This window comes from Ctenopharyngodon idella, chromosome 12 (assembly GCF_019924925.1).
Source record: "Ctenopharyngodon idella isolate HZGC_01 chromosome 12, HZGC01, whole genome shotgun sequence".
NCBI classification, from domain to species: Eukaryota; Metazoa; Chordata; class Actinopteri; order Cypriniformes; family Xenocyprididae; genus Ctenopharyngodon; species Ctenopharyngodon idella.
In genome coordinates, this window is record NC_067231.1 from 7,798,839 (window position 1) to 7,826,338 (window position 27,500).

The window sequence follows — 27,500 nt, forward strand, 5'->3', positions numbered from 1 at the left end:
TTATAAAAACAATATGGGAATTTATCAATTCTGCTGGTTCCGATTCTGGATCATCTGCTTAATTCCAAAGATTATTAAACATGGTTTTACTACAAATAAAACAAAAGAAACAATGGTTAATGTAGTTAAACCATGGTAACCACAAATTAACCATAGTTTTACAACAGCAACTATAGTTTAACCATGGTATTTGTAGTAAAACTGGTTATAAAAATGGTAATCAATCTGTCAAAAAAAAAAAAAAAAAATGTTCTTACTCTAGTAAAGTAAAAGTGTTTGTTTTTCATTCTTATCCAAATAAAAGCACAAAATAATTACTCTGATTGAAATATTTAAATAATACTGAAATATTGACTTGTTCTTACCTTATCATTGAATCCCTGAGTTGTAACAGTTTTTCTCAGTCGATCTGACACATTTCTCCAAACACAGGTCACTGCTCTAAGTGAACTATCCCTTTAAATGCTCTTCTCTTCTCCACTCATCTTTTTCTGCCTGTTTCACACTTCCTCTCCCTCTCATTACACCCATTCCTCAACTCTGTCTCCACCACTTCCCAGTCTTACACCTCTTTCTTTTCCCCTTCCCCTTCTCATACTTATTCTTTTTTTGTATAACAAGGTTTGTTACTTTTGAAAATATTATATTTAATGCAAGTGTGATAGCTGTGTAAACAATTAGAAAAATTGCATTTCCTGTGATCTGTGTATTATTAAACCAGTAGATACCAGTTTGGGGCCAACTGAAATCATTCCATGTGCAATTGAGAATACAACAAATTACAGATTACAATTTGTATGAAATTAATGAAAACACTGGTCACATTAAATGTTTCTGATTCACTAAAAAGGACCAGCAATTTGTTCATTTGGGCATTGGTCTACTCAGGTCTCTTTGTATTGGACAGTAGATTTAGAAGTTGAGGCCCTTTGGGTGATAGTCTAGTTCCTCCTGCTCATCCATGTTTTGCCCAAAGCTGCAAAATCACATTAATGACATTGATTTTTATCTACAAGACAGCTCCATAGCACCCCATGTCACCATCACAACTTACATGAACACCCTTGAACTCAAACATTTCTCTGTAATGACAGATCTAATGATACAGGTGGCATATTTATCATTTATTTTGTCAAGTGTAAGTCTGTCGTCAAGCTGGCTGCTATTTAAGCGCTTCTTGAACTATTTTTTTATTTCTAAATTATGTCAATATTGGTTATTTGTGGAGGATTTCATGTCCAATAATATGTTGGGAATGTCTTATTATTGTACAATAAGTTACAAATGTACCACAATGTACATTAAACAACAATTTCTGTGACCCATAAGGAGTTAAATTAATGATAATTAATAAAAATGACACACTTCATCTGCTTTAAACATCTTGCACTGATATTCCAGAATCACTTTTTCAATAAAATATCTAATGAACAATTTTGCAAGTTGTCTTTATTACTATATCAGTAATACATTGTGAAAGCCAAAGCAACGTTTGACATTAATAATGGCACCTGCAGCATAAATGTATTCAGTCTTTCAGAAATGCCATCAAGTGGTCAGTAATTTTTGTCCATCTTCACTGTGTCCATTTTTCCCGCTGTCCCGTTTTCCATTAACGTTGTTCTGTCGCTCCGTCCTATCTTTACCAGCAGCAGAAAGCATCTTCTTTTTAAAACTGAAATCTGCGCCTCGACTGTTGTCACAGTCATTCTGAAAAAAAGGAGCAAACTATACCTTTAATGTTATGCAACAGTGGTTACAGGTGTAATGTTTAAAGAATGACTTAAGCAAAACAACAGGCAAATGTACCAAATGCTTTAATTTAGCATATTCAAACAGCACAGCAGTTTATTCACTGAGCACAAATTGAATATGCAGCACAAACCACCTCTAATATGATTAAGCTAGTGTGAATCTGTTTTACTTCAATATAATATGATTGTCCTTCATAGTGAAAGATGGTTGTATGCTGTATAGCAGTGTGCCAGTGCCATCGATCTCCAAATGTTTCTCTTTGCATTTGAGAAGACTGAAACAAAAAATCTATATTAATGTTCTACCTGTATATACTAAAATGTTCCTGCAAGCAGTTCTGCAACCTATCTGTCCCTTTTTGCATTTAGCATTAAATAGCTGCACTCTTAGGTGTAATTTTTATACACTACCATGCAAAAGTTTGGAATAATTATGATTTTTTTTTTTAAACATTTTTGAAAAAAGTCTCTTTGCTCAGCAAGGCTGCATTTATGTAATCAAAAACACAGTAAAAACAGTAATATTGTGAAATATTATTACAATTTAAAATAAATGTTTTTGTTTGTTTGTTTTTAAGATATTTTAAAATGTAATTTATTCCTGTGATGGCAAAGCTGAATTTCCAGCAGCCAAGTAAATAGCATTTATTCAGGGATGCAAACAGGTAAGGGGGAAAAAGGTGAGAACATTGCATGGGGCAGGGGGCATGCTCCGCACTGATTTTTTTTACATTTCGCTTTGCTTTTTACATTTCGATTTGCTTTACATGCTTATTTGTAGTTATTTTAAGTTTTTTTTTATTAATTTTTTTTTTTTATTACCTTATACAGACGTGGACAAAATTGTTGGTACCCTTGATAAATATGATCAAAGACTGTAAAAATAAATCTGCATTGTTTATCCTTTTGATCTTTAATTCATAAAATTAGCAAAAATCTAACCTTTCATTTGAAGGAAAAGAATTGAAAGTGGGGGTAAAATCACATTATGAAATAAATGTTTTTCTCTCTTGGACACAATTATTGGCACCATTTTATTCAATACTTTTTGCAACCTCCTTTTGCCAAGATAACAGCTCTGAGTCTTCACCTATAACGCCTGATGAGTTTGGAGAACACCTGACAAGAGATCAGAGACCATTCCTTCATGCAAAATCTCTACAGATCCTTCAGATTCCCAGCTCCATGTCGGTGCTTCTTCTCTTCAGTTCACTCCACTAATTTTCTTTAGGGTTCAGGTCAGGGGACTGGGATGGCCAAAGCAGAAGCTTAATTTTGTGCTCAGTGACACATTTTTGTGTTGGTTTTGATGTTTGTTTTGGATCATTGTCCTGATGGAAGATCCAACCACGGCCCATTATTGGATTTCTAGCAGAAGCGGTCCGGTTTTGATTTTTTATCTGTTGGTATTTGATAGAATCCATGATACCATGTATCTGAAAAAGATGTCCAGGACCTCCAGCAGAAAAATAGGCCCACAACATTAAAGATCCAGCAGTATATTTAACCGTGGGCATGGGGTACTTTTTATCCATGTGTGCACCAAACCCATCTGGTGGGTTTGCTGCCAAAAAGCTCTTTTTTTAGTTTCATCTGACCATAGAAGCCGGTCCTGTTTTGAAGTTCCAGTCTTGTCTGACAGCTGAATATGCTGGAGTTTGTTTTTGGATGAGAGCAGAGGATTTTTCTTGAAACCCTCCCGAACAACTTGTGGGGATGTAGGTGCTGTTTGATCATTTTTTTTTAGGCTTTCTGAGACTCAAGACTCAACTAATCTCTGCAATTCTCGAGCTGTGATCCTTGGAGAGTCTTTGTCCACTCAAACATTCCTCCTCACCGCACGTTAGGATGATTTAGACACATGTCCTCTTCCAGGCAGATTTGTAACATCTTTAGTTGATTGGAACTTGTTAATTATTGCCCTGATAGTGGAAATGGGGATTTTCAATGCTTCAGCTATTTTCTTACAGCCACTTTCTATTTTGTGAAGCTCAACAATCTTTTGCTGCACATCAGAACTATATTCTTTGGTTTTACTCATTGTGATAAATGATTAAGGGTATTTGGCCTTTGTGTTTCCTCATGTTTATACTCCTGTGGAACAGGAAGTCATGGCTGGACAATTTCATGCTCCGAGTCACCCTGGTGTGCTAAAAAAATGTCAGTATGAATGGGAATATACTTCAGAGATATTTTACATAAAAAATTCTAGGGGTGCCAATAATTGTGGCCAATGTGTATTGGAGAAAAACATTTATTTTATAATGTGAGTTTCCACCCACTTTCAATTATTTTCCTTCAATGAAAGGTTAGATTTTTGCTAATTTTATGAATTAAAAATCAAAAGGATAAACAATGCAGAATTATTTTTACAGTCATCTTTGATCATATTTATCAAGGGTACCAACAATTTTGTCCACGTCTGTATGTCCAAAACTGTAATTTTTCACACACACACATACACACACAAAAAACAAAAAAACAAACAAACAAAAAAACAAATAACAAAAAACATATTGTTGCAACATTTTACCAAAATCAACATTGGGTCATGTTATAAAAGATGAAGTGCTATGCACGCTATTTAAGGCGGTATTGGCTGAATAGACGGCAATACTGCGCTAAACTGCAAACTGTTTGCCCTCTCTCTCTTCACCGTTCCCACATCTCAGACCTTAAATACATAAAATATTACCCTTTATAGGCATAGTTTTTAAAGTAAAGAGTAAAGGAAGCACTGTACAGTACTTATTGAAACAACCAGTTCTTTATCTACCCTTGTAAGTTCACAAGTACCTTTGTAAGACGTATATTAGAATGATTTCTGAAGGATCATGTGACACTGAAACCTGGAATAATGATGCTGAAAATTCAGCCTTTTCAACATGTTTGTCACATGCGTCCCAATTCAGAGGCTGAATCATTCGAAGGCCGATTGCATCACCGAGGCACGACAAAGGCTGTCCTAATTTGAAGGCTCCTTCAAATGCGGCCTTGAAATGCATCCTTCATTTCGGGTAATGAAAGATACAACAGATGGATCCTTTGCGTCCTACCCTACCCCAGAATTCATTGTGCACCAGTGATGACAGTATTTTTTGAAAGAAATTGCCAGATTACACTTTTAAATGCAAGTACTGGGTTTCAACTTTTACTCAAAAAATCTTTTGTATTAAATGATACAAATGTAAAAAATAAAATAAATAAATAAATAAATAAATAAATATATAAAGCATTATATAGAGGGTATGCATTGATGTCACTTTCCCGCCAGAACACGCCCCCTCAGCCGGACTGAGTGGCAAAAAAGCCTGCTGCATGACTGGATTTAATAGGGGAAACTGCGGAAATACGAGTAAAACACAAGTAAACAAATGATTAAACTGAAGGTTGGACTCGATAGTGCTCCTGTTACAACTTACCAAAGATTCAGTAATCCATGGATAGTGACATGCAGCCAGGAATCGTGTTTCCAGACATTTATGTGCCTGATTTCGACACCAGGGAAACACATAAAGCAAATTTGGCTGTGAACGCTTTATAGAAATGCAATATAGGAAGGTCTAAATCCGGGTGATCACTTATATCAATGTTATATATATCATCCAGTCCTAAAACGTATAGTTTCGTTAGTGTTTATTTAAAAACACCCAATTATGCAGAATATAAAATGGTAAATATTTAATTGATGAGTTGTCAATACAATATATAACAATACAACATATAGGGTATGATTTTACCGGTAACACTTTATTTTAGGGTCTTTTAACTAGTTGCTTATTAGCATGCATATTACTAGAATATTGGCTATTCATTAGTACTTATTAAGCACATATTAATGCCTTATTCTGCATGACCTTATTCTACATTCTTAATCCTACCCAATACCTAAACTTAACAACTACCTTACTAACTATTAATAAGCAGTAAATTAGGAGTTTATTGAGGGAAAAGTCATAGTTAATAGTTTATATGTGTTCCCTATACTAAAGTGTTACCATTTTACCCCAAAATTCAACATATTGTTAAAATGATAACTGCAAATTCACATTTCTCTGCCTGGAGTCTAGTTGTTTCTGTGAATCGCAGCGAACCATTTGCTTCTCTTTTCTATAGCTTTTGACAGTGTCTAAAAATATACCTCCGATTTCTTGTCAAATCTATTTGTACTGTCAATCGCAAAGCTCTTTCCCATTTTGAAGGAGTTTTGTGTGTTTTTCGTGGCATTCACGCTGAAAACCAATGCTTTTTGCCACTCAGTGGGCATACTCTCTATAAATGTTGACTTATATCTTACCAAGATGCTTTTACATAGTTTATTCTCTTAATTATGTACATAAATGCACCAAGGTGAACATATTTAGACAGATTTGGAACCCTGTTTTGTTTTTAGGCAGTTGAATATAAAAAGTCCAGTACAAATGTTACTGCTGCTCATCAACGGCAGCTGTCAGAGTTGCCAAGCGACAAGAACAGTCCTCTGTAGGCTAGACCGTCCCATTTAACAACAGCTCTGTCTGACCTTTGTGGCCTTTGAAGTTCTTCAAAGAATACAGCCTCTGAATTCAGACGCATCTATTCATTTCAGTTCCCTGTGTTCATTTCCTTATTTGTTGCTATGGTTACTGATTGCTTTGTGCACCTGTTTCTTGTTCAGTTTGCTTTCTCCTGTGTATTTAAGCCCTCAGTTTAGTTCTACTCATTGTCCAGTATTGTTTTTGCTTTAGTGTGAAGCTGTTGTGTTGTTTTTCTCCTGTGGCCTGTGTAAAAGTCTTGCAGTTCAAAAAGCTTACGCTATGTCCTCTACGCCTTCCCTATTCAACTTATGGAAAAAGTGTAACTGAAGCGACGCCAGTTTATACTTTCTTTGTAACTTGAATATGGGATGTGGTCTGGCGGAAGCTAGATATTTTACTTCATAACTTGTTAAATATTGATATTTTTCTTACACAAACGCATCGTTTCACTTCAGAAGGCCTTTATTAACCCCCCGGAGCTGTGGGGAGTACACGTTTATGATGGATGGATGTGGATGGAAGCACTTTCTTCAGCTCATACTCATGACCCCTGTTCACTGCCATTATAAAGCTCGGATGCGTCAGGATATTTATTAAAATATCTCCGATTGTGTTCATTAGAAAGAAGAAAGTCATATACACCTGGGTTGGCTTGAGGGTGAGTAAAGCTTGGGCTAATTTTCATTTGAAAGTGAACTAATCCTTTAATGAGCATAGGTTCTTCTTTCAAAAACATTAAAAAATTGATAAATATTTCAATTTTGAACTGTTGTATTTGAATGAACTATTCGATTAAAGGCACAAACCAGTTGGACTGACCAAATTTAGACATGTGAGCGGGTGATTTGTAGTTATCTCACCCCATCTGAATGCTCAGGGAGGGTCTGATATGGTTGTGATGACTCAGTCTTGCAGGGTCTGCAGTCTTCCAGTAAACCCACTGAAGAATCAAAGTCCTCATCAGTACTGGAGCCCTTGAGAAAAGAGGAATGAGTGCTATAACATGCCATAATTGCCTGAAAAGAGTTGTCATCTGACGGTGGTGTAGTTTGTTTATAGCCTACGTTTAGCTTTTTACTTCTGGCGATTGTATTTAGGCTCTAAAATTCATAAACGTTTTGGTGGTCATTTGTGAAGATTATGATACAAAAAACCTGTAAGAATCATAAACTTTTGTTGGTTACAAAGCCAATGGAAAAATCTTATTGAGGTTTTGTCAAGAGAACAAGGATGATACTGACTTCTGGGTTGGCCTACAAAAATATGTCATCACTGCAGCACTTTATTGAACAATAATAGGAAATGTGGAATCTAGTTAAGGTTAGGTTACCTGGGTGAAAGGTTTGGATTGGGACTGAATGTTCTTGGGGGAGCCAGAGCCTCTTAATCTTTCACTGAACCATGAGAAAGGCACAAACGGTGGACCAGAGGAACGTGAGGAACGGTTCTCTGTTTTCTCTGAATCCCTGCATAAACACACAAAATATCACACACATTTGCGTCTATAAAGGTACGAAAGGAAACATATTGGTGCTCAGATGACTGAAATTAGCTGAGTAAATACAGGACAGACTCACACACATACCGATTTCCTGCTGATAGTCTGTTGGATCTGTCTTTCCTGACCTTTCCATATGTGCGACGTAAAGTGACCCTATCCCGCAGAAAAACAAGCAGATAACCTTTAGAGCCCAACTCTGGCCACTACTACGGCATCTGTATAATGTTAGTGCTTGACAGAGAGCATGACAAATATTTTCATATTTGTACTCATTTACAAAGGCACAGTGTTTACAGTCGTCAGGATACGATAAAAACTGTGGTTAGATTGTACACTGTACATTGAATAAAATTGTAACCTAGAAATATTCACATCTATATTAACTGGTTTTATTCAAGTCAAAAATATTATTTAACTGAATCAACCTAAATACAGTTATTTAGGACCAGTAGGACACTAACCCCAGATCAAGAAAACGTCTCCTGGTTTTCTTGTCCAGCAGCACTGTTGGACTATCTGGTTCATCAGGGCCTGTGTCATGACTGTCATCTGAAAACAGATCATCAAATTTAGCATCAGAATTCAGATCAGAATCTGGTCCCAGTTGGCCAGATATTTTAATCTTTAATCATTTAGCAGACCCTTTTATCCAAAGCGACTTACAAATGAGGAGAACAATAGAAGCAATCAAACCAACAATAGGGCAACAATATGAAAGTGCTGTGACTAGTCACAATTAATCAAGCACAATTCACGTAGCAAGGTTTTTTTTTTTTTTTAAAGCAAGATTGGATTGGATCACCCTAAAACAGATACAAACTTTTCCAGATTACCAAATCCAGATTACAAGTGTTCTAAATGGGAATGCATATAACAGTGGCTCCTATACTACTGTATATAAAAAAACAACAGGTTTTGGGACACTTTATGTGTTTTTATTTGAATTGTTAGAAACAACTTTTGACTGGTTCATCTCTGATAAATGTCTGATCATATTTAATATACAGTAATAAATGTTTTGTTTAATATTGACAGCTGTTTGGGGGATTATATGATGGAGAGAAAAAAAATACTTTACTGTACTTAAAGAATTAATAGGCAAACTAATGTCTACTCTACCTACCTTTTTTTACTGTAACGGTTAAACAAATCAAGTGCAAAATGTAAATAACTGTGAGTGAACATATACTACATGATGCAAATGTTCCATTATTTGACCAATTTATTATTTTATCATATTTTTTTCCTGAAATCCACCCTGAATCCTCCCTTCTGCTAGGATCAGGATAATCCTGATTTTTTTAGAAGGTATACCAATCTTTTTTTTCTTTTGAACAACCCATTTTCAACAAGATTTGATCAAATCCGATCAAATTCTTTTTGAGAAACTGGGACCAGGATAAGAATCAGATTCAGAATCATAATTTGTCAATATCAGATACACACACACACACACACACACACACTCACTGCCCACTTTATTAGGTACACCTTGCTAGTACCCTCTTTTGCCTTCAGAGCATTAGTTCACTTTCAAATGAAAATTACGCCAAGCTTTACTCACCCTCAAGCCATCCTAGGTGTATATGACTTTCTTCTTTCTGACTTTCTGATGAACACAATCAGAGAAATATTAATAAATATCCTGACGCATCCAAGCTTTATAATGGCTGTGAACAGGGGTCATGAGTATGAGCTGAAGAAAGTGTCTCCATCCACATCCATCCATCATAAACATACTCTGCACGGCTCCGGGGGGGTTAATAAAGGCCTTCTGAAACGAAGTGATGCGTTTGTGTAAAAAAATATCCATATTTAACAAGTTATGAAGTAAAATATCTAGCTTCCGCCAGACCACTTTCCGTATTCTACTTACGAAAAAAGTGTAAAACTCTTGCAGTTCAAAAAGCTTACGCTATTCCTACGCCTTCCTTCAATTTACGTGACGCCAGTTCCGTTTTTTTTTTTCCGTAATTTGAATACGGGAGTTGGTCTGGCGGAAGCTAGATATTTTACTTCATTACTTGTTAAATATGTTTTTTTTTTTTTTTTTCACAAACTCATCGCTTTGCTTCAGAAGGCCTTTATTAACCCCTCCCCAGAGCCGTGTGGAATATGTTTATGATGGATGGATATGGATAGAGACACTTTCTTCAGCTCATACTCATTGATCCTCGCTCACTGTCATTATAAAGCTCGGATGCGTCAGGATATATATTAATATTTCTCCGATTGTGTTCATCAGTAAGAAGAAAGTCATATACATCTAGGATGGCTTGAGGGTGAGTAAAGCTTGGGGTAATTTTCATTTGAAAGTGAACTAATCCTTTAACTCTTCATGGCATAGATTCAACAAGGTGATGGAAACATTCCTAGGAGATTTTGGTCCATATTGACATGACTGCATCATGCAATTGTTGCAGATTTGTTGGCAGATTTTCTTAGCTCAACTATCAAAGAATGGAAAGCACAGGATTGTGGGATATCAAAGGCAGCGAAGGATAAATCTATGCTGCCTTCATAAATCGATCCGATGAAGGTATCTCAAGAAACAGGAAGTGAAGCTAACATTGGATTCGGACATGCCTTGCCTACCTTGGAACGCAGCCTCCAGAGGCAGCATTTTTAAGTTTTTGGACGCAGCCCCCCATCTACACACCTAAATCAATTCAGTTGCTGCCATGTGATTGGCTGATTAGATATTTGCGTTAACGAGCAGTTGAACAGGTATACCTAATAAAGTGGGCAGTGAGATGAGATGTACTTATGCAGTTCAAACCTTCGCTCTGTGAGAATTCTCCATAGTGTAGGAGGGGTTGGCTGCTCTCGCGTGACTTGAGGTGGTCCGTCTGGCAAAGATGGGCTGGGGAAGATGTCTCTGAATGGACGCAGGGTCTGCAGGGGGATTTAGAACGGGTGAAGGGCAAAGCCTCCTGAGAGGAGGTGTTCAGGAGGTGTCTGTAGCTCCGTCTTTCATCTTGTACCTCCCTTTCTCCAACCACAGTGTAGGGGTCAAAGGTGAAGGATTGGTCTCTCCGTGAGGAAGGGGAGGAGAGAAGCAGGTCAGAGGAGGGGGAGGAGCAACGAAAGGAAGGTTGGAGTGGAGAAGAGGAGGGCTGCACGGAGCCGCCATAACTCTAAACCGTAGACACACACAAAGACATACACAATATTTTTGAACTGGCATATCACGTTCAGTTATGATACAAGACCGAACCGTGATGTTTAGTGTCAATGACCTCAAACCTGGCTTGATGTAAGTGTTGATTTGAAGGTTCACAATAATTCAAAGGTCTTGTGTCAGTAAGATTTTTTTTTTTTTTTAATTTAGAAATAAATTTTGAAAGAAATGAATACTTTTATTTAGCAAGGACCCAGCTAACAAAAATATGTTTTAAGAACATTTGGCTAATGTTCATATTAAGTTATGAAAATGAATGTGAATTTCTGAATGTTCTTTGAACTGATTTTTTTTCCTAGTTATGCAAATGTTAAGGAAACATTCCATTTTATCTTTTTGCAAACATTATGGAAACATTAATTTTGAATGTAGTGATACAAGTAGTAATATTTAAAAAAAAAAAAAAAAAACATTGGGCCAACGTCAACCAAAACATTTCAGAAAAAAACCGTCAAAAAAACCTTCCATGAACAATGTATAAACAATGTTTTTGTGCTAACATTTTGATAACAATATTAAAGGGATAGTTCACCCAAAAATGAAAATCCTGTCATCATTTACTCACCTTCAAGTTGTTCCAAAGAATGTTTGTAACCAAGCAGATCTCGCCCCACATTGACTACCATAGTATTTTTTTCCTACTATAGTAGTCAATGGGGGGTGAGATCTGCTTGGTTACAAACATTCTTCCAAATATCTTCCTTTGTGTACAGCAGAGCAAAGAAATGTAGACAGGTTTGGAACAACTTTAGGGGGAGTAAATGATGACAGAATTTTCATTTTTTTGGATGAACTATTCCTTTAAAGGCCAGATAACTTTGAACGAACATTCTATTAATGTTACTGGAAGAATGTTTTTTAATAGCTTTGAGAGAACCTTAACAGAACGTTAGCCAAAGTTTTGAGAACATTCATTGTTAGCTGGGGACATTACATTTATTTTGAACTCATTAAAGAATCCTGAAAAAATGTATCAAGGCTTCCACATCAATATTATTAACTGTTTTAATTATAATAATAATAATAATAATAATAAAGAAGAAATGTTTCTTGAGCACCAAATCAGCATATTAGAATGATTTCTGAAGGATCAGTAGCTAATGAATCAGAGGTCTCGCACATTCACAGAAAAGAGCTTACTTCCAGTTGCAAAATAAGGTGGATGGGGCATTAAGTGAGAAACAGTTGTATAATGATGGCCCTTATAACAGTGAACAAGTTTGGAATGACATGAGGGTGAGTAAATAACATGACACAAAACAGAATTGTAATTTTTGGGTGAACTACTCCTCCAGTCAGATGCATGAAATCTACAGTGTATACACACCATTCTATCAGTGCTGTCATCCCCATCTATCGAGCTCACACTGTCTCTCAGGCGGGTTCGGGATGGCCGATGCCTCCTGGTTTTGATTGACAGTTGTGCTTTGGCTTTTTGTAGGCTGCTGTCAAGTCGTTCTGTCTCGGGAACCACCTCTGTCAGATCTGATGTGGAATAAAACACATACATTAGACATATGTAATTAGTTTTTTGATATTGAGTATTTGGAGGCAAATATGTCAACAAAGACACAAACATTGCAAATGAAAATCATGATAAAAGACTGCTGCGCTGGTCTTAACACACACTCATGCACATATTAGTGTTCTCGTTACAATCTATAAAACGCAGTGACACCGTAAAGCAGGCCTGAAGCTCTATTAAGCTGTCAACGGCCTAGATTACTTATATGAATGATGGGCGGTCATTCCTCATGTGCACCCTGGGGGTGTGTGAGGGTCAATGAAACAGGAAGTACACAAACACACACTGACAAATACACAAAAGTGAGAGAATGACACTGGGCAGTGTGTAGATATGTGCAAAATAGAAACTTAGAGCTACAGATTACATATTATTCATATTTGAGTATTTTGTGTTTAGAAAATGAACATGTAGTTAAAACCAAACTGCACAGCTTCACACAACTATATTCATAAATATAAATTTGCTGTCATTTAATGATTTGATGCATAAATACATACATAAATAAATAAAATGACTATACTGTGGTTAAATTCAGCAGCTTTTGTTTACCAAGGATTTTGCAAATGTATTTTCCTTCTTTATATTGTATACTGCCTACTATTAAAAAGTATTGTTTAACAAATGTTGTAAAAAATAAATAAATAAAAAAGGACAGTAATATGATACTTTGTTGTCACATGACATCACTATGTTTGTGACATGACCTCATCACAATTAATTTTTATTAATTTTATGGGGTGGTACCCTTTCAAAAGGTACTAATGTACACTATTTAGGTACTGTACACTTTAGGTAATAATCATAGACTGTAAAAAAAAAAAAAAAAAAAAAGATGGACAGCGCATCTCCGCTTCCTTCCACTTTAGAAAAATGAAGCCAAAATGTCCCAGTAACCGATGACATTGTTCAGAGCCCGAGTCTGCGCAGTAGTGATTCAGAGATGGAGCCACGGTATTAAGGTCCCGCCCACACTCCCGCACCCGCAGACTCAACCGCAAGTACAGCTGTCGATCATGATGTTACAGACGTTACAATCATGACGTTACATAACTAACTAAAACCAAACTTACTGGGAAAACGAACACTTGAACATATGTCTATGTGATAACTACCTAAAATGACAGAAACGATCTTTGGGAAAAAAATATTTGAAGTGTAATTGGATTTTTTAGTTTGGCTCGCGTCCCATTCGATTACATGGAGAGGGCAGGGTTTAAGACCTATACTGCTGCCAGCCACCAGGGGGCGATCAAAATGCTTTGGCTTCACTTTTCAGGACTTGTGCGGCACACTTGGCAATAATATGTACCTTTAAGGCACTCATATGCTCCGTTTAGGGGTAAATAAGGTACTGCATTACTGTAAATAAGGTTCGGCACTACTCCACTTTCCTGCAGAGTTTAACTCCAACCTTGATCAAACTCACCTGCCTGTAGCATTCTAGAAATCCTGAAGACCTTGATTAGCTTGTTTCAGTCTGTTTTATTAGGGTTAGAGCAAAACTACAGGAAAGTGGACCTCGAGGGCTAGAGTTGAGAATGGCAAGGGTGATCGGCAACACCCTCTTTACGGCCGATATGTGCCCTCAATGTGCACTTTTCCCAGACCTGCACTGAGGCAAGCTCCAGTGCAGACCTCTACCTGACAGTCAATGTGGCATTATGCTACAAAAGTGTGGACAGAAGAAGAAGGTGAGGTCTTCCATTTGGGAAAGGGCCAATATGACCCCAGACCCTCTTTAAGTAGCGAAAAACTACCTCATGATTTTGAGTTGAACTGCAACACAGCTGGCTGCCATTTTGGAGTAAGGCCCGAAGGCTTTGCTTAGCTGATTCAGGTGTGTTTGATCAGAGATGGAAACTGCAGCCTGCAGGGAGGGGGTTGGCCTCCAGGAGTGCAACTGCGCACCCCTGTATTTAGGAGGCCTTTCCACCTGTCGAGGAGCTCCTCAAAGGCGCGTAGGAATTTCAACGGATGTACTTGTGGCGAAGCGCGACATAATAAAAAATAAATACATGAATGTAGGAAAATGGCCCATGGAAGGTGTTCTGACATGGTAGCGTGGCCGAGCGGTCTAAGGTGCTGGATTAAGGCTCCAGTCTCTTTGGGGGCGTGGGTTCGAATCCCACTGCTGTCAAGACAGGCTTTTAGAAGGCTCTTGTGGCTGCTATGCCTGAGCAAAAAGACTGGAGAAGTGACACTGCATGCTCCCGCTCTCTTCCTTGGCCGCACTCGACGGGCTTCAGAGCCTCAGTGAAGGTCCATGGCCAATGTTTTCTCTATTGCTGGGCAGAATGGGGCCCACGAAGAGAGCCCCCGCAGGGTAGCGTGGCCGAGGGGTCTAAGGCGCTGGATTTAGGCTCCAGTCTCTTTGGGGGCTTGGGTTCAAATCCCACCGCTGCCAGCTGTGGTTTTAAAGAGGGCCAGACAGCTTAAGCGTGCTCCGAAAAGGCGCAAAAGTGCTGGGAATCGAAGAAAACGCTTGGCAACAGCCAGGGCCTTCAGGGACGGGCAGGATGCGTCAATTTCTCCCACAACGATTGTCTGATTACCAAGGCGGGGTGACTCATTCCTACTCCTGGGCCCCGCCCTTTGTACGTGGGTTACTAAATAACCGAGATTTGATCGTTTGCACTTTGAGTCAATCCCCGCAATCCCCTCTTGAGTAGGTACTTATTTTGAATAAGTAATTACTTAACAAGCACTAAAAAAGTATGTTCTAAATAGTATGAATGTGTGTGGTATGAATGTAATTTGGACATACTACATCTGCCATGTTGTCATTGTCATGTGACATTCAGCATCAGTTGCGTCACTTCACTGCCATTCACAAATCCTCTCCCGTGGCCTCATGGGATAGTAAAGTGTCCATCGTATGCACACTTCAGAAACTTGCCGGAAGTACTTTTTCCGGGTACTTATTGCCTACTCTTTTATGAGTTCTGTGAATTTGGACATACTTGTTTTGTCACATACTATTTTTCACCCACTATATAGTAGGGAAGTATGCGATTTATGCATGACAAAAGAAAATATTTTAAAGAATGTTGGGGTAGCAGTTGACGGTAGCCATTTACTTAAGTAGTAGGAAAAAAATACTATGAAAGTCAATGGCTACCGTCAACTGTCTGGTTACCAACATTCTTTAAAATATTTTCTTTTGTGTATATATGGGATTAACAGGATTGTAGTTCTTTCCCTCACTAAAGCCGTTAAGTACACAGTCTTGGAACTTTGTCTTTTTGTCTGATTTTCAAATACTTTTTTGCTTCAAATTAAATTTTGTAATGTTGTGATTCACTTTGTACCTGGTTGGCTTGGTTCATCATGGCTTATAACACTTTAACAAATCCCAATGGGAAAAATGAAAAAAGAAAAAAAACTTCCGGATCCAATGCTGCTGGAAAAGTGGCCAGCACTAATGCACTCTATGTTGTAGGCTGCTTATTGGGTCTGGGGGAGTGGGGGCATGCATGCAATATTTCGTATTTTTAGGAACCACCCTGCCACACGGTTCTACTCCATTCCATTTTCTGAAAACTGGTTTTCAGATCTCAGCACTAATTCCTGTGGTGACGTAGAGACTGACTCAGCAAGGCTGCACCTTCAAAGCCTGTACTAAAATCCTATGAAGCCAGCCTCTTGAATGTGCCCATTACATCTACCATTAATTCCTCAACCATGATAGATGGCATCTAAAAATTCACAAAAATGTTTAATAAAATATTTACACTCTAAAACAAACCAATGCACATCCACAGAGAGAATCGTAGCCCCTGGTGCTTTTAGAGGCCAGACTGTAGCTGCTCTCTCCTGTAATGCGCTCAGTGTATTGGGAGTGTGGAAATGAAGATCTGGACATTAATGGAGGGGGGAAGGGTTGGGCAGACAGGAGAGGTCACTCACCAAACACATCCTCTTCTGCCTCGGCCAGCGGAGTGGAGGACATCTTCAATCTGAAAAAGTGAAACTTTCAAATTTAACTGACAAGAGAACATTTCTATCCTGACCACATGTAGTGCGGTGGTGGCCGGTGCTTTCACGTGGGGAAGCACAGATACCATTGATCAATTGCAAAGTACTAAGATATGTTTTTTTTCTTTTCTGCTTCTTAAAGGGGTGGTTCATTATGATTTCACTTTTTAAACTTTAGTTAGTGTGTAATGTTGCTGTTAGAGCACAAACAACATCTGTAAAGTTATGATGCTTAAAGTTCAAAGCAAAGAAAGATATTTTCTTATAAAGAATTCTCTGTTTAAGGACTACAACAAACGGCTGGTAGGGACTACAACGAGCTTCTTCCCGGGTTGGTGACATCACTAACCCTTAAATTTACATAAACCCTGCCCCCGAGAACACGCAACAAAGGGGTGAGGCCATGTTATTGCAATACAGTACGTAACAAATGCAATAGCATGTCATGAAAGCAAGATGCCAACATAAGTCATAACCATAATTAAACTAAACTATACCTGTTCTTTCTTAATGCAGCATATATTCTCTGGGTCTGTAGGCATCTTATAACAGTTCCCACATGAGCAATTTATAGATTATCATGACAGAATATGCTAATCATTGACTTAGATATCTCACATCAGCTACATAAATTAATCAACTAACCATTCAGAAACATCCTGGTGCATTCTACATGTTGTCACTTTTTCTTGAATCTCTCCATCATTGTCCGAAATTAGATTGAATATAAAAGGCTGAACAGTTTCTGACATTTTCAGTGAGTCTGTGTAAAGTAATCGGTGCTGCTAACAGTACTATGTGCCCTCTGCTTAGGAGCAGCAGCTCATTTGCATTTAAAGGGACACACACAAAAGGGACACACGTTTTTGCTCACCTTCAAAAAGTGACAAATTTAACATGTTATAAAAAAATTATCTGTGGGGTATTTTGGGCTAAAACTTCACATACACACTCTGGGGACATCAGAGACTTATTTTACATCTTGTAAAAATTGCATTATACCACCCCTTTAAACTAAGCAGTGACATTAATTGAAAATAATTTAGACCAAGTTTAGAACTATATGTAGACACAATATGGCAATTACCAACATTATGAATGTTAAACTAAATGCCTTACAACAGACTATTTCTGAACATTTACAGCTATGTTTTAAATTTCATATTTATTTTGATTGAATTTTAGATGAAGACAGGCTTCCCTGTGCTGTTTAAAAGAGTTCACCAAAAAAATGAAATGAATCATGTTGATCCAAACCTGTATGACTTTCTTTTTCTTTCTTTGAAATTGGACCACAAAAGAATGTAATTTGAAGAATGTTGGTAACCAAATAATTTTGATTGCCATTGACTTCTATTATATGGACAGAAAAGAAAAAGAAAAGAAAAAACAGACATTTATCAAAAATATCTTCTTTTATGTTCAACAGAAGAAAGTCTGGTTTGGAACGACATGAAGGTGAGTCAATGATGACAGAATTTGCATTTTTGGGTGAACTAACCCTTGTTTCATTCTTTTTTGTGTATCTACATGTTTTATATTGCATATAAATTGTTAAATTCACATAAGCACAAAGTCTCTTAGTAGGGGCACACACAAATACACACATATACAGCACCGACCAGTTGGCCAGGTTAGATTTGGCTGCCACATACACAGTGTCCAGGCAACAGGCCGCTGTGCCATCTGCTGCCCAGCACCTTCAGAACGGTCAGTGCCCCTACCATAAAATTCATAACACTCATAACATCTATCTATCTATCTATCTATCTATCTATCTATCTATCTATCTGTCTGTCTATCTTGTTTGTAACTTAAATCCACAGTTAAAAATATATTCAATTAATATAACAATTACAATTACATTGACAACCACCTTAAAAAACATATGGCAAAGAGAAAGCCACTTGATTAATTACGTTCATCAAATACGTTCCACAAGTTGAATTAAATACTAATATACAGTATATAGAGTGCACAGTGTCATACACACAAATACACACTAAAATAAAGCAATAAACATTAATTTGACAATATAAGATGTAACATAAAACGCTAATGTACATGAATAATAAGAAAAAGCTAAGAACAAACCGTTATATCAATGAAAAACCATCAAAAGTGAGCTGTCACACAGAGAATTCTGTGGCAATTTACAGTTTTTCACTGTAAATTATAAGTTGACGTTCTTTTTCACTTCCAAAAACTATATTTAACTGCAGTATTTTACTGTAAAATTACATGAAATGACCCATTAGATTGTTTCCCCCCCCCCGATCTATTACCGTTTTTAACCGTATAGAGTACGGTAACCGGTATTTACCGTAGGATTTTTACAGATTTTTATCGTAATGGAAAAGCGAGTAGAGAGGGATTGTGATAAGGAGAGGTGGTTGAAAGGTTCATCTCCCCTGTGGTTAAGTTCAAACACCTGATCCATTAACTTAGCTTCTTCTAGAGCTACACAGTTACTAAATACAAAATAAACAAGACAGGACTACAATTTGATCGCAAACATCTAACTTTTGGTTCTTGTTATGAAATCAGTGTAGGCTGATTGTCTGTATGACTATAAGGGCCTCACTTTCACAAGTCATCTCACTGTGATGGAGATATAAAGCTAATGGCCATAAAACTGCCCCCGCACACACATTATCCCATCTATAAGAATTAGGGGGGGTAGGGCTGCTAAGTAGCTGACAGGCAGGGAATGGCAATAGCAAACAAATCGATATGGAGATGGGAGGGGACGAATCTGACCTGTGTGCACATATCAGCAAATAAAAGCTTACTTTCACTGCAGGGCTAAAAAAATAAAAAAGGTACATGCTCATCAACATTTCCTTAGCTACGTAGTGATGTATATCCTTCTATGCAGTAAAAAGCCTGATTAATACAAACGTGTGAAAGAAGTACAGTCTTCATAGAAAGCATTAATATAGCTCACCTCTGCTATACAGATGACAATCAGGACAAACAGAGGCTGCAAATCATGAATATTTCATTATGACACATGGATGGAAGGGGGACAGGATGGAAGAGAAAGATGGATAAACAGACTCACCTCTATGTAGTTGCGTATCCCACAGCAAAGCTCAGCTGCTGGGATGGGCTGTCATACTGCTCCTCTGCTCTGCTCACGGGATGCTGCTGGAGGACTTCTGTTCCTGGATGAGCACAAATTTACAACGTCATTGGGCTACTCTGCATGTACACACACCCACACACACACACAGAGGGAGAGAGCCCTCAGCAACAGAATGTCTGCTATACACACCCAAGGACAGTGATGAAATGAAGGATGCTGAGAAAGAGGGAGAGAGAGAGAGAGAGAGAGAGAGAGAGAGAGAGAGAGAGAGAGAGAGAGAGAGGGGAGGGAGGTAGAGGCACATGTGCATCATGAATCAATGTTATTACCACTCCAACAACCAATCAGCTTTTATACCCCCGTCACAGAGGAAATCTATCTGTGCGAGTCTGCTTCCATTTCACTTACAAATACATTTAAATAAAAAGGTACTTACGTGTAGGATTTGTATGGTAAATCTTCCTATATGTGGATTATCATCTTTAAAAATGCAGTCACACAACTTCAAAAACATATAAAGTGTGATTTTCATATGCATATTATTAATAATAAAACGTATTTTTACAATAAATTTATAGGTGAAATCTTTTTTTACACTGAACAGTGTGTAAACACATTTGCGTTGTGCATAAACCTATTTTATGGAATATTGCAGCATTTATTATAAATGATTCATAATCTATCACATTATTATTATTATTATTATTTAATTCATGTGCCCTAGTAATCGTTAATCATTCAAAATAACTTAAATAAATAAAAATATAACTTCCCCTCCCTCCTTGCAACGACATCTCTGAAGACGTGTTTACTGGCGCGAGGGCGGGACAACCTGTCACTCATGTGAGATCGACAATCCAACGAGCCAATCAATTCCCGATGTACAAAGTCGCGCACTACATTTTTCTTGTTCTAAAAGCCGTTTCATTTGGAGATACATACCTCAATAGTGAAGAAAAGACTATAATATACTTTAAATATTATTGTTTTTTAATAATTATTATAATATCATAGACTAAACGTTATAAACATCTAAATGTGATTTTATATATTTAATACTCAAACTCTTATTTTTCGATTTTTTTTCTCAATATATTTTATGCCATTCAAATTATATAGACAACAGTGCACGTATTTTCCTACGCGTTGACAATAACGTCAACGTTTTGATCGTTTGACCGTGAAAGAGACCGGAAGTCCAGAACAAATATCTCATTGGATAAACCGGTGTTATCTCTTTTGTTATTGGACTCTGATTGGACCTATGAAAGGAGGCCGGTCCCTGTTTAGAAAACTGTAACGCCATTGGTTAAGGATGCAAAAACCCAACTCACACCGGACAGTGATTGGCCAGTGACTTTGGCGGGAGGAGGAGACATGTGTGATTTGAAATTTGAAAAGCAGTTAGTGAGGTTCGTTGTTATAGTCCCGCGTGTGTTAGTGGGTTAGTTCAGGCCAGAGCCGTTGGTCCAGGCGCTCGGTTACAACTTTAGTCTAGGTAATTTGAGGAATCATCTGTAATTGAGCAGGGCTAGTGATTTGATAGCAGTAGAAGACAAATCTGTATAGATTAAAGTTGAATTTGTACCGTTTCGTTCTAGAGGTAAACAGTGAAAATGGCAGGAACAGAAGGACCCCTGAAGGTAAATTAATTTATACTTATGCTATGATGTATATGACGTATTCATATGTATTTTAATAATAATAAAAAAAAAATAAGATGAAAAGAATACTTGAAATTTGTTCTTTGTCCTACCGATGAGCGGCCTGTAAAATCAGCACGATACAGTTTCCTATGGTCTTTTTGTTCATGTTGTTCAAGTACTCATAAAACTAGTTACTTAAGGGTTGAGATGTTAAGTATTTTTACTCCAGTATACTAACGTTACACGACCGTCATCATATGGGTCATGCTTTTGCTAGAGTTTAGCTGTTATGTTTTCCACTACATTAGCGAGAGTTCTGTTTTTCCTCCAGTTGCACATTGCGTTGTTCTGTATTTTAGGCTAACGTACATTTCTGCATTGTGTTGTATATTGAGTCGTTTGATGAGTCGAATTCAATAAAATGGATGTCTTATGAGTAGACCCATACAAGAACGTTACCATAGTAATTACAGTTTCCGCTACATTACTGTTGTTACAATAAACTGGTAACGTGGTGCTGGCTATCCTAGTCACCAAAAAGGTAAAAAGGAAATATCCCTTCACTACCCTCCCCCCTTTTTTTTCCTGTGGCTGGTGGTCTCCCATGCCTATTAGTTTTGAGGCTAACAGTGCACTCTTAATGTTGGCTAGAAACTTTGATGTTTAAGGTGCATGTTAAACTTTACAGTCATTCTCCTTTGACTAGTAAATGGTCCACAAAATTGATGACACTGTTTGCACTCTATCCAATTATTTGTCAAATACTTTCTGGAATAAGTCCCTCATCCCAACCTCTTAACCTTTTGTATTATGCTCAGAATTTGGTATTTTGGTATGATTTTTATGGCGTAGGTTCGTATTGACACTTATTGGATTCAATACAATTAACCAAAAATCACACTATTAAAAAAAAGTAATGTCTTTTAACATTTAAACCGCTCACTTTTTTTAAAATTTTATTTTATTTATTTTATTTTTTTAAGGATTGTACTTAACTGTTTTCATAAGTTGAATTTTTATTATTCCCCTTTTTGAACTTAAAAAAAAAAAAAAAAAAAAGTGTGGAAAAGCATTTCTTCTGTGTGCCTTCCTGAAGATCAAAACAGTAGAGCAAGACGCTAAATGATGCCAAGATCATGGGTTCGATTCCCACTGCTGAACTTGAATGAACTGATGATAATTTACACCTGCAATGTAAATTTCTTACGAGGAAAAGCATTTGCCAAATGCATACATGTAAATACCCAGGCAGGGTAGTTGAGAAACTGGCATAAATTACATCAAAAATGTTTTATTCAACAAATTTTGTATGCACGTTCCACAGTCTTGACACTTTGCAGGTGTTTTCATGGCCATAAATGAGAAGGTCACAAAATTTCAAGAATACCGTCAACTCAAAAATTGAAATGGGTCAAATGAACCTGCAACATAATGTAAAGCAAAAAATTGCTGGACTGTTTGCTGTGACATAACCTATTGTCTTTTGCCCCACATCTTCTATATTTCAATTTCTAAAAAAAAATACAACTTTCTTCTATCAATCTTACCATGCATCATAATTGCTGTAACTTTTTGTGTCTTTTTTTAGAGTTTGTTTGAGAATAAGGCTCTTAGTAAGTCCAAGAAAGATGAGAAGCGGCTGTCGGTGGAGCGGATCTATCAGAAGAAGACCCAGCTGGAGCATATCCTGCTCCGGCCTGACACCTACATTGGCTCTGTGGAGCCCGTCACTCAGGTAGGGACCATCCATTTGTGCTGAGAGGTCATAATGTTTATCAGGGCCACCCGCACCCATTTATGAATAAAGCATACTGCCCCATGACATGTTTCATTAATATTAAAGAATTGTTCTACTCTTGTGGTCACTCACTTTACTTAAGCAAGAAATCTTGTTAAGCTGTACTGTAAAAGTCAAGTGTACGTTAATCAAATTAAAACACTGAATCTCCTTAATCTGTGAAGACCAGCTCATATTTCCTAAATCAGACTTTCAGCAAAACATTTTATTCAATTTTATTTTAAGGTTTTTCATTTTTTTTTTTTTTTTTTAGTTAAATCATAAAATAATCCTGTGATGATGCTAAGGTGTTTCGATTTTTCCAATAGATGGAAATGCCATCGACCCAACATTTCTTCACTTTCTCTTTTGTGTTTAGCAAATGTGGGTGTTTGATGAGGATGTGGGGATGAACTGCAGAGACATCACATATGTGCCAGGACTCTACAAGATCTTTGATGAGATTCTGGGTGAGTTTTGTCATGTGGTTTAGTGAATGTCAAGTAGTCTGCAGCTAACAGTTTTTACTAATGTACTAGTCTTACCATTATTAGAACGATTAATCGAGTATTCTAGAGGTCATTGCTATGATTAATAGCTTTTATTACACAATTTTGTTCAAGCTTTTATTGTATTAGGCATGTGCTAAGCTTAAAAACAAGATGAAACTATCTTTGAAAAGAATGACCTTTGCTTATAGAGAAATCAGCTATTTTATTAAATGTTAAATTAGGTATGCTCTCAAGTATAGGGTTAGGAATCGAAAATCTGTTCCAATTCTGGAATCAGATACTTAAGGGTTAGTTCACCCAAAAATGAAGTGTCATTTATTACTCACCCTCATGTCGTTCTACACCCGTAAGGCCTTCGTTCATCTTCGGAACACAAATTAAGTTATTTTTGATTAAATCCGATGGCCCAGTGAGGCCTCCATAGACCGCAATGTCATTGAACTTCTCAAGATCCAGAAAGGTACTCAAAACATATTGAACCCTCTACAGCACAGCGTTGCCCTCAGGCAATGGGAAGTTTTCTTAAGCCCTATGTTTAGTAAATTTTTCTTTAAATGATTACAACCAATTAGAAAGTACCAAAGAACAGTCCAGTAAGGTGTGGGAGTCACTATCAAGCACCATTTAAAGGTGGGATGTCCTGTTCTGACATATGGTCACAGGAGCACATGGTGTGAGAAGAAGGCAAGATTATTTGCCTTAGTAATCTTATTTAAAGTGACATGAATTGTACATAAAAAATATGTGTGTGTGTATGAAGGTGTAGAGAAGACTTTTGTCAGGTTTTATGAAGTTTTTTTTTTTATTTTGCATGTTCAGAAATTCAGTTTTTCTTTTCGTTGCCTCAGGGCAACATTGTGCGATAAGGGGTACTTTTCGAGGATGTTTTGGACAATACCTCACATTGATGGCAATGTGTTATAAGAAGGGAAGATGCAGGGTTCCTGGGTGTGCAGGAACATCCCAAGTGATGTGCAAAAATTGTAACATGCACCACTATTTCACAGCAGAGAAGTGCTTTTTGAAGTTTCGTACAGAGTGAAATCTTATTACATGAAGTACATTATATGGCATGACACTACATGATACAGACCTATGCATGTATCAAATTCAGTATAACAATGTCTTAAGTGTGTTTCCCTTTTTACTTAATGATTTCTTGACATTTAAAAAAAAAAAAATTAGATTTTGATAATTTTCTCTATGATTCTGTACCATTGTTGCACAACGTTGCAACAACGAAAAAATATTTTGGAGTGGGGGGCCAATATTTTATTTTATTTATTTATTTATTTATTTATTTATTTTTAAATCAATCAGTTGTTCCCAAATGAACCCAAAAATGTTATTTATATTTATATATACCTTTTTTTTTTTTTTTTTTTTCATGTGCCATCAACATGTATGCAGTAGTTCAGTGGTTCAATCTTAATATTATAAAGCGACGCGAATACTTTTTGTGCCCCCAAAAAAACAAATAACGACTTTTCAACGATAGCTAGTGATGGCCGATTTCAGAACACTGCTTCAAATCTTTTGTTTCGAATCAGTGATTCGGATCGCGTGTCAAAATTCCAAACTTCTGAAATCACGTGACTTTGATGAACAAAAGATTCGAAGCAGTGTTTTGAAATCGGCCATCGCTATATATCATTGAAAAGTGGTTATTTTGGTGCACAAAAAGTTTTCTCGTAGCTTTATAATATTGAGAGAGAGAGAGACAAACAAGATGTTCTATATTTATATATGTTCTATATCTATATTGTTGTTTTGTTGTTTTGTTTGTTTGTTGGTTGGCACTTTGGTTTTCTCTTGTATTATGCATTTTCTTATTGATTGTTGTAAACTACCTTATGTCTGATACTTATTTTTTTTTTTTCGCTATCTGTGTGTGTGTGTATGTGTATGTATGTATGTATGTATGTATATATATATATATATATATATATATATATATATATTTTTTTTTTTGTCTTATGTACTGGTTTGTTTGCATTGACTTTTTATTCAGGCAAACTAAAATTTAACAATCATAAAAACATGCTAACATTAATCCATATGAATTAAGCCCTTCAATCCAAGTCTTCTGAAGAGACACGCTCACTTTATATAATAAACAGATTTAATTGAGGTTTTTATTCACATAAACATTAATCAACGCTCATATCAAATATTGTAAAAGCGAGCACGTTTGAATGTTGACTCAATTTTAGCCTTATAAAGAGAAGACATGCTCAAATGACTGCTGCTTGAGTGTAATATTCTTTGATTCATAGTGAATGCTGCTGATAACAAACAGAGGGACAAGGCTATGAACTGCATCAAGGTCAACATTGACCCGTAAGTACTGCTCATACTCTGGTTGGTCAGTGGTGTAGATCGAGAGGATGTCTAAGTGATTTGTGTTTGTGTGTGCAGAGAGAATAACACCATCAGTGTGTGGAACAACGGGAAGGGTATTCCTGTGGTCGAGCACAAAGTAGAAAAGGTGTATGTTCCTGCCCTGATCTTCGGCCAGCTCTTGACCTCCAGTAACTATGATGATGACGAGAAGAAAGTCACAGGTGAGGTTGCACTGGAAGTGATTGGATTCATTTCAAAGCTCTAGACTTAATGGATATGTGTAATCATTTGTATTGTCATCAGGTGGCCGTAATGGATATGGTGCGAAGCTATGTAATATCTTCAGCATTAAATTTACTGTAGAGACCGCCTGCCGAGAGTCTAAACATTGTTTCAAACAGGTAAGCCTGATACCGGACTACTCAAAGCATGTTGAATTCTCACAAATGTTTTTTTTTTTTTTTTTAACCTATGTTTTATTTATATATAGATCATTTTATTATGAATATTATATCCATGTATTAATGATACAAGTATACAGTAGTATTGTTTTGAATATTTGAATTATTAATCCAAAACAATACGAGGTATGCTATGCTTATTTGTATTATGATCACTGATATATAACAAACAACTGATTTGCTTATAACATGACACCCTCATGCTGCCATATTGGGATTCCCACACATCCTATTGAATAAATAGGAAATCATCTGATTTCAATAGTGAACATTATGTAATGAGTCAGGATTTTATATCTGAACAGGGTTTTTCCTGAATTGAAAATATTTTGGCAGCCGCCAAATTGAATCTTTGTGCTGCCAAAGATTTATTTGATGTAATGTAACTATACCTAACGTTCTGCAATACCGGTATCCGCTGATAGCTGGCTGCTTTAAAATGCCCCACATGAGTGTTTAAATGTGCTCAGTGAAGAGCATGAAAGGTTTCTATTTACATGTTTTTGCAGATTTTTTTTGAGCTTTGTAGCCATTCACAGACATATGTTAAACGGGTGAACTAAGGATGTTAACGATTAATTGATGATCGATTAATTGTCTAATACATTTAATCAATAAAACTTATCGACTGTCGCTTAAGCAGGTTCATGCACACGCATGCTGCGGGCACGGTTTGGAGTGATCACACTAGTCAAACGAACCGGGCTTTGGGGGTCAAACGCGCTCGGGCACGGTTCAGAGCGCCTAGTGTGAGTACGCCCTTAGATTAAGCCAGAATTAAGCCTTAGTTCAATTAGGGCATTTAAGAAGCTTATATAAACATACCTTAGAAAAAAAAACATTACTGGTGTGTATCTTGAGAAAAATCAATGGCTCTGACATATTTTAAGATATGTCAGAGCAAGTTTTTTTCAGTTAAAACAGCTCAACATGCATTTTAGTCTGGGACTAGGCTTAAGCCTTGACTATGAAACCGGGGGCAAGAGAACAATATTGTAATAAAACATTGTGAATTATTTTTATTTAGTTGGCGTGATTCATTGCATTGTTCCAGGAAGAGTGTGTCAAGTCACACATTCTGAATAGCATGTAACTTAGTTCAAGTTCACTTGTACTTTCACGTCATTTTGTGCAGATATAATTTGTAATATTGTTTATTTTGTATATATCTGATTAGTCTCGTAGGATGCATTTCTTTGAGTTAAATTATATAAAGT

General features: G+C 36.9%; 2 protein-coding genes and 2 non-coding genes across 6 annotated transcripts in view; 3 read left to right on the plus strand and 1 right to left on the minus strand.

Annotated features, from left to right (window-relative positions):
• Nucleotides 1-1,431: 1,431 nt before the first annotated feature.
• samd14 (sterile alpha motif domain containing 14) lies at nt 1,432-19,786 on the minus strand. 2 transcript variants are annotated; one of them, XM_051914806.1, is made up of 10 exons: nt 19,734-19,786; nt 19,521-19,623; nt 16,388-16,437; nt 12,281-12,438; nt 10,552-10,909; nt 8,234-8,321; nt 7,857-7,925; nt 7,602-7,737; nt 7,132-7,245; nt 1,432-1,710 (listed from the first exon to the last, which is right to left on the minus strand). In XM_051914806.1, the coding sequence occupies exons 3-10, from the start codon at nt 16,428-16,430 to the stop codon at nt 1,549-1,551; spliced, it is 1,128 nt and encodes a 375-aa protein (XP_051770766.1). In that variant the 5' UTR covers nt 16,431-16,437; nt 19,521-19,623; nt 19,734-19,786; the 3' UTR covers nt 1,432-1,548. The 2 variants fall into 2 exon arrangements, with proteins under 2 accessions (XP_051770766.1, XP_051770765.1); XM_051914805.1 differs by lacking the exon at nt 19,734-19,786 and having other exon boundaries at nt 19,521-19,727.
• On the plus strand, nt 14,537-14,618 carry trnal-aag (transfer RNA leucine (anticodon AAG)). The gene has a single exon. It is a non-coding gene; the product is annotated as a tRNA-Leu (tRNA).
• On the plus strand, nt 14,804-14,885 carry trnal-uag (transfer RNA leucine (anticodon UAG)). Its single transcript has one exon. It is a non-coding gene; the product is annotated as a tRNA-Leu (tRNA).
• A 1,154-nt stretch (nt 19,787-20,940) lies between the features above and the next one.
• top2a (DNA topoisomerase II alpha) overlaps nt 20,941-27,500 on the plus strand; it is a 28,880-nt gene continuing 22,320 nt past the window's right edge. For both annotated transcript variants that reach the window (XM_051914803.1, XM_051914804.1), the window contains exons 1-6: nt 20,941-21,187; nt 22,779-22,925; nt 23,347-23,437; nt 25,756-25,819; nt 25,898-26,043; nt 26,126-26,223. In XM_051914803.1, coding sequence (XP_051770763.1) covers nt 21,161-21,187; nt 22,779-22,925; nt 23,347-23,437; nt 25,756-25,819; nt 25,898-26,043; nt 26,126-26,223 — 573 coding nt within the window. In that variant the 5' untranslated portion in view covers nt 20,941-21,160. The remainder of the gene's footprint in view (nt 21,188-22,778; nt 22,926-23,346; nt 23,438-25,755; nt 25,820-25,897; nt 26,044-26,125; nt 26,224-27,500) is intronic.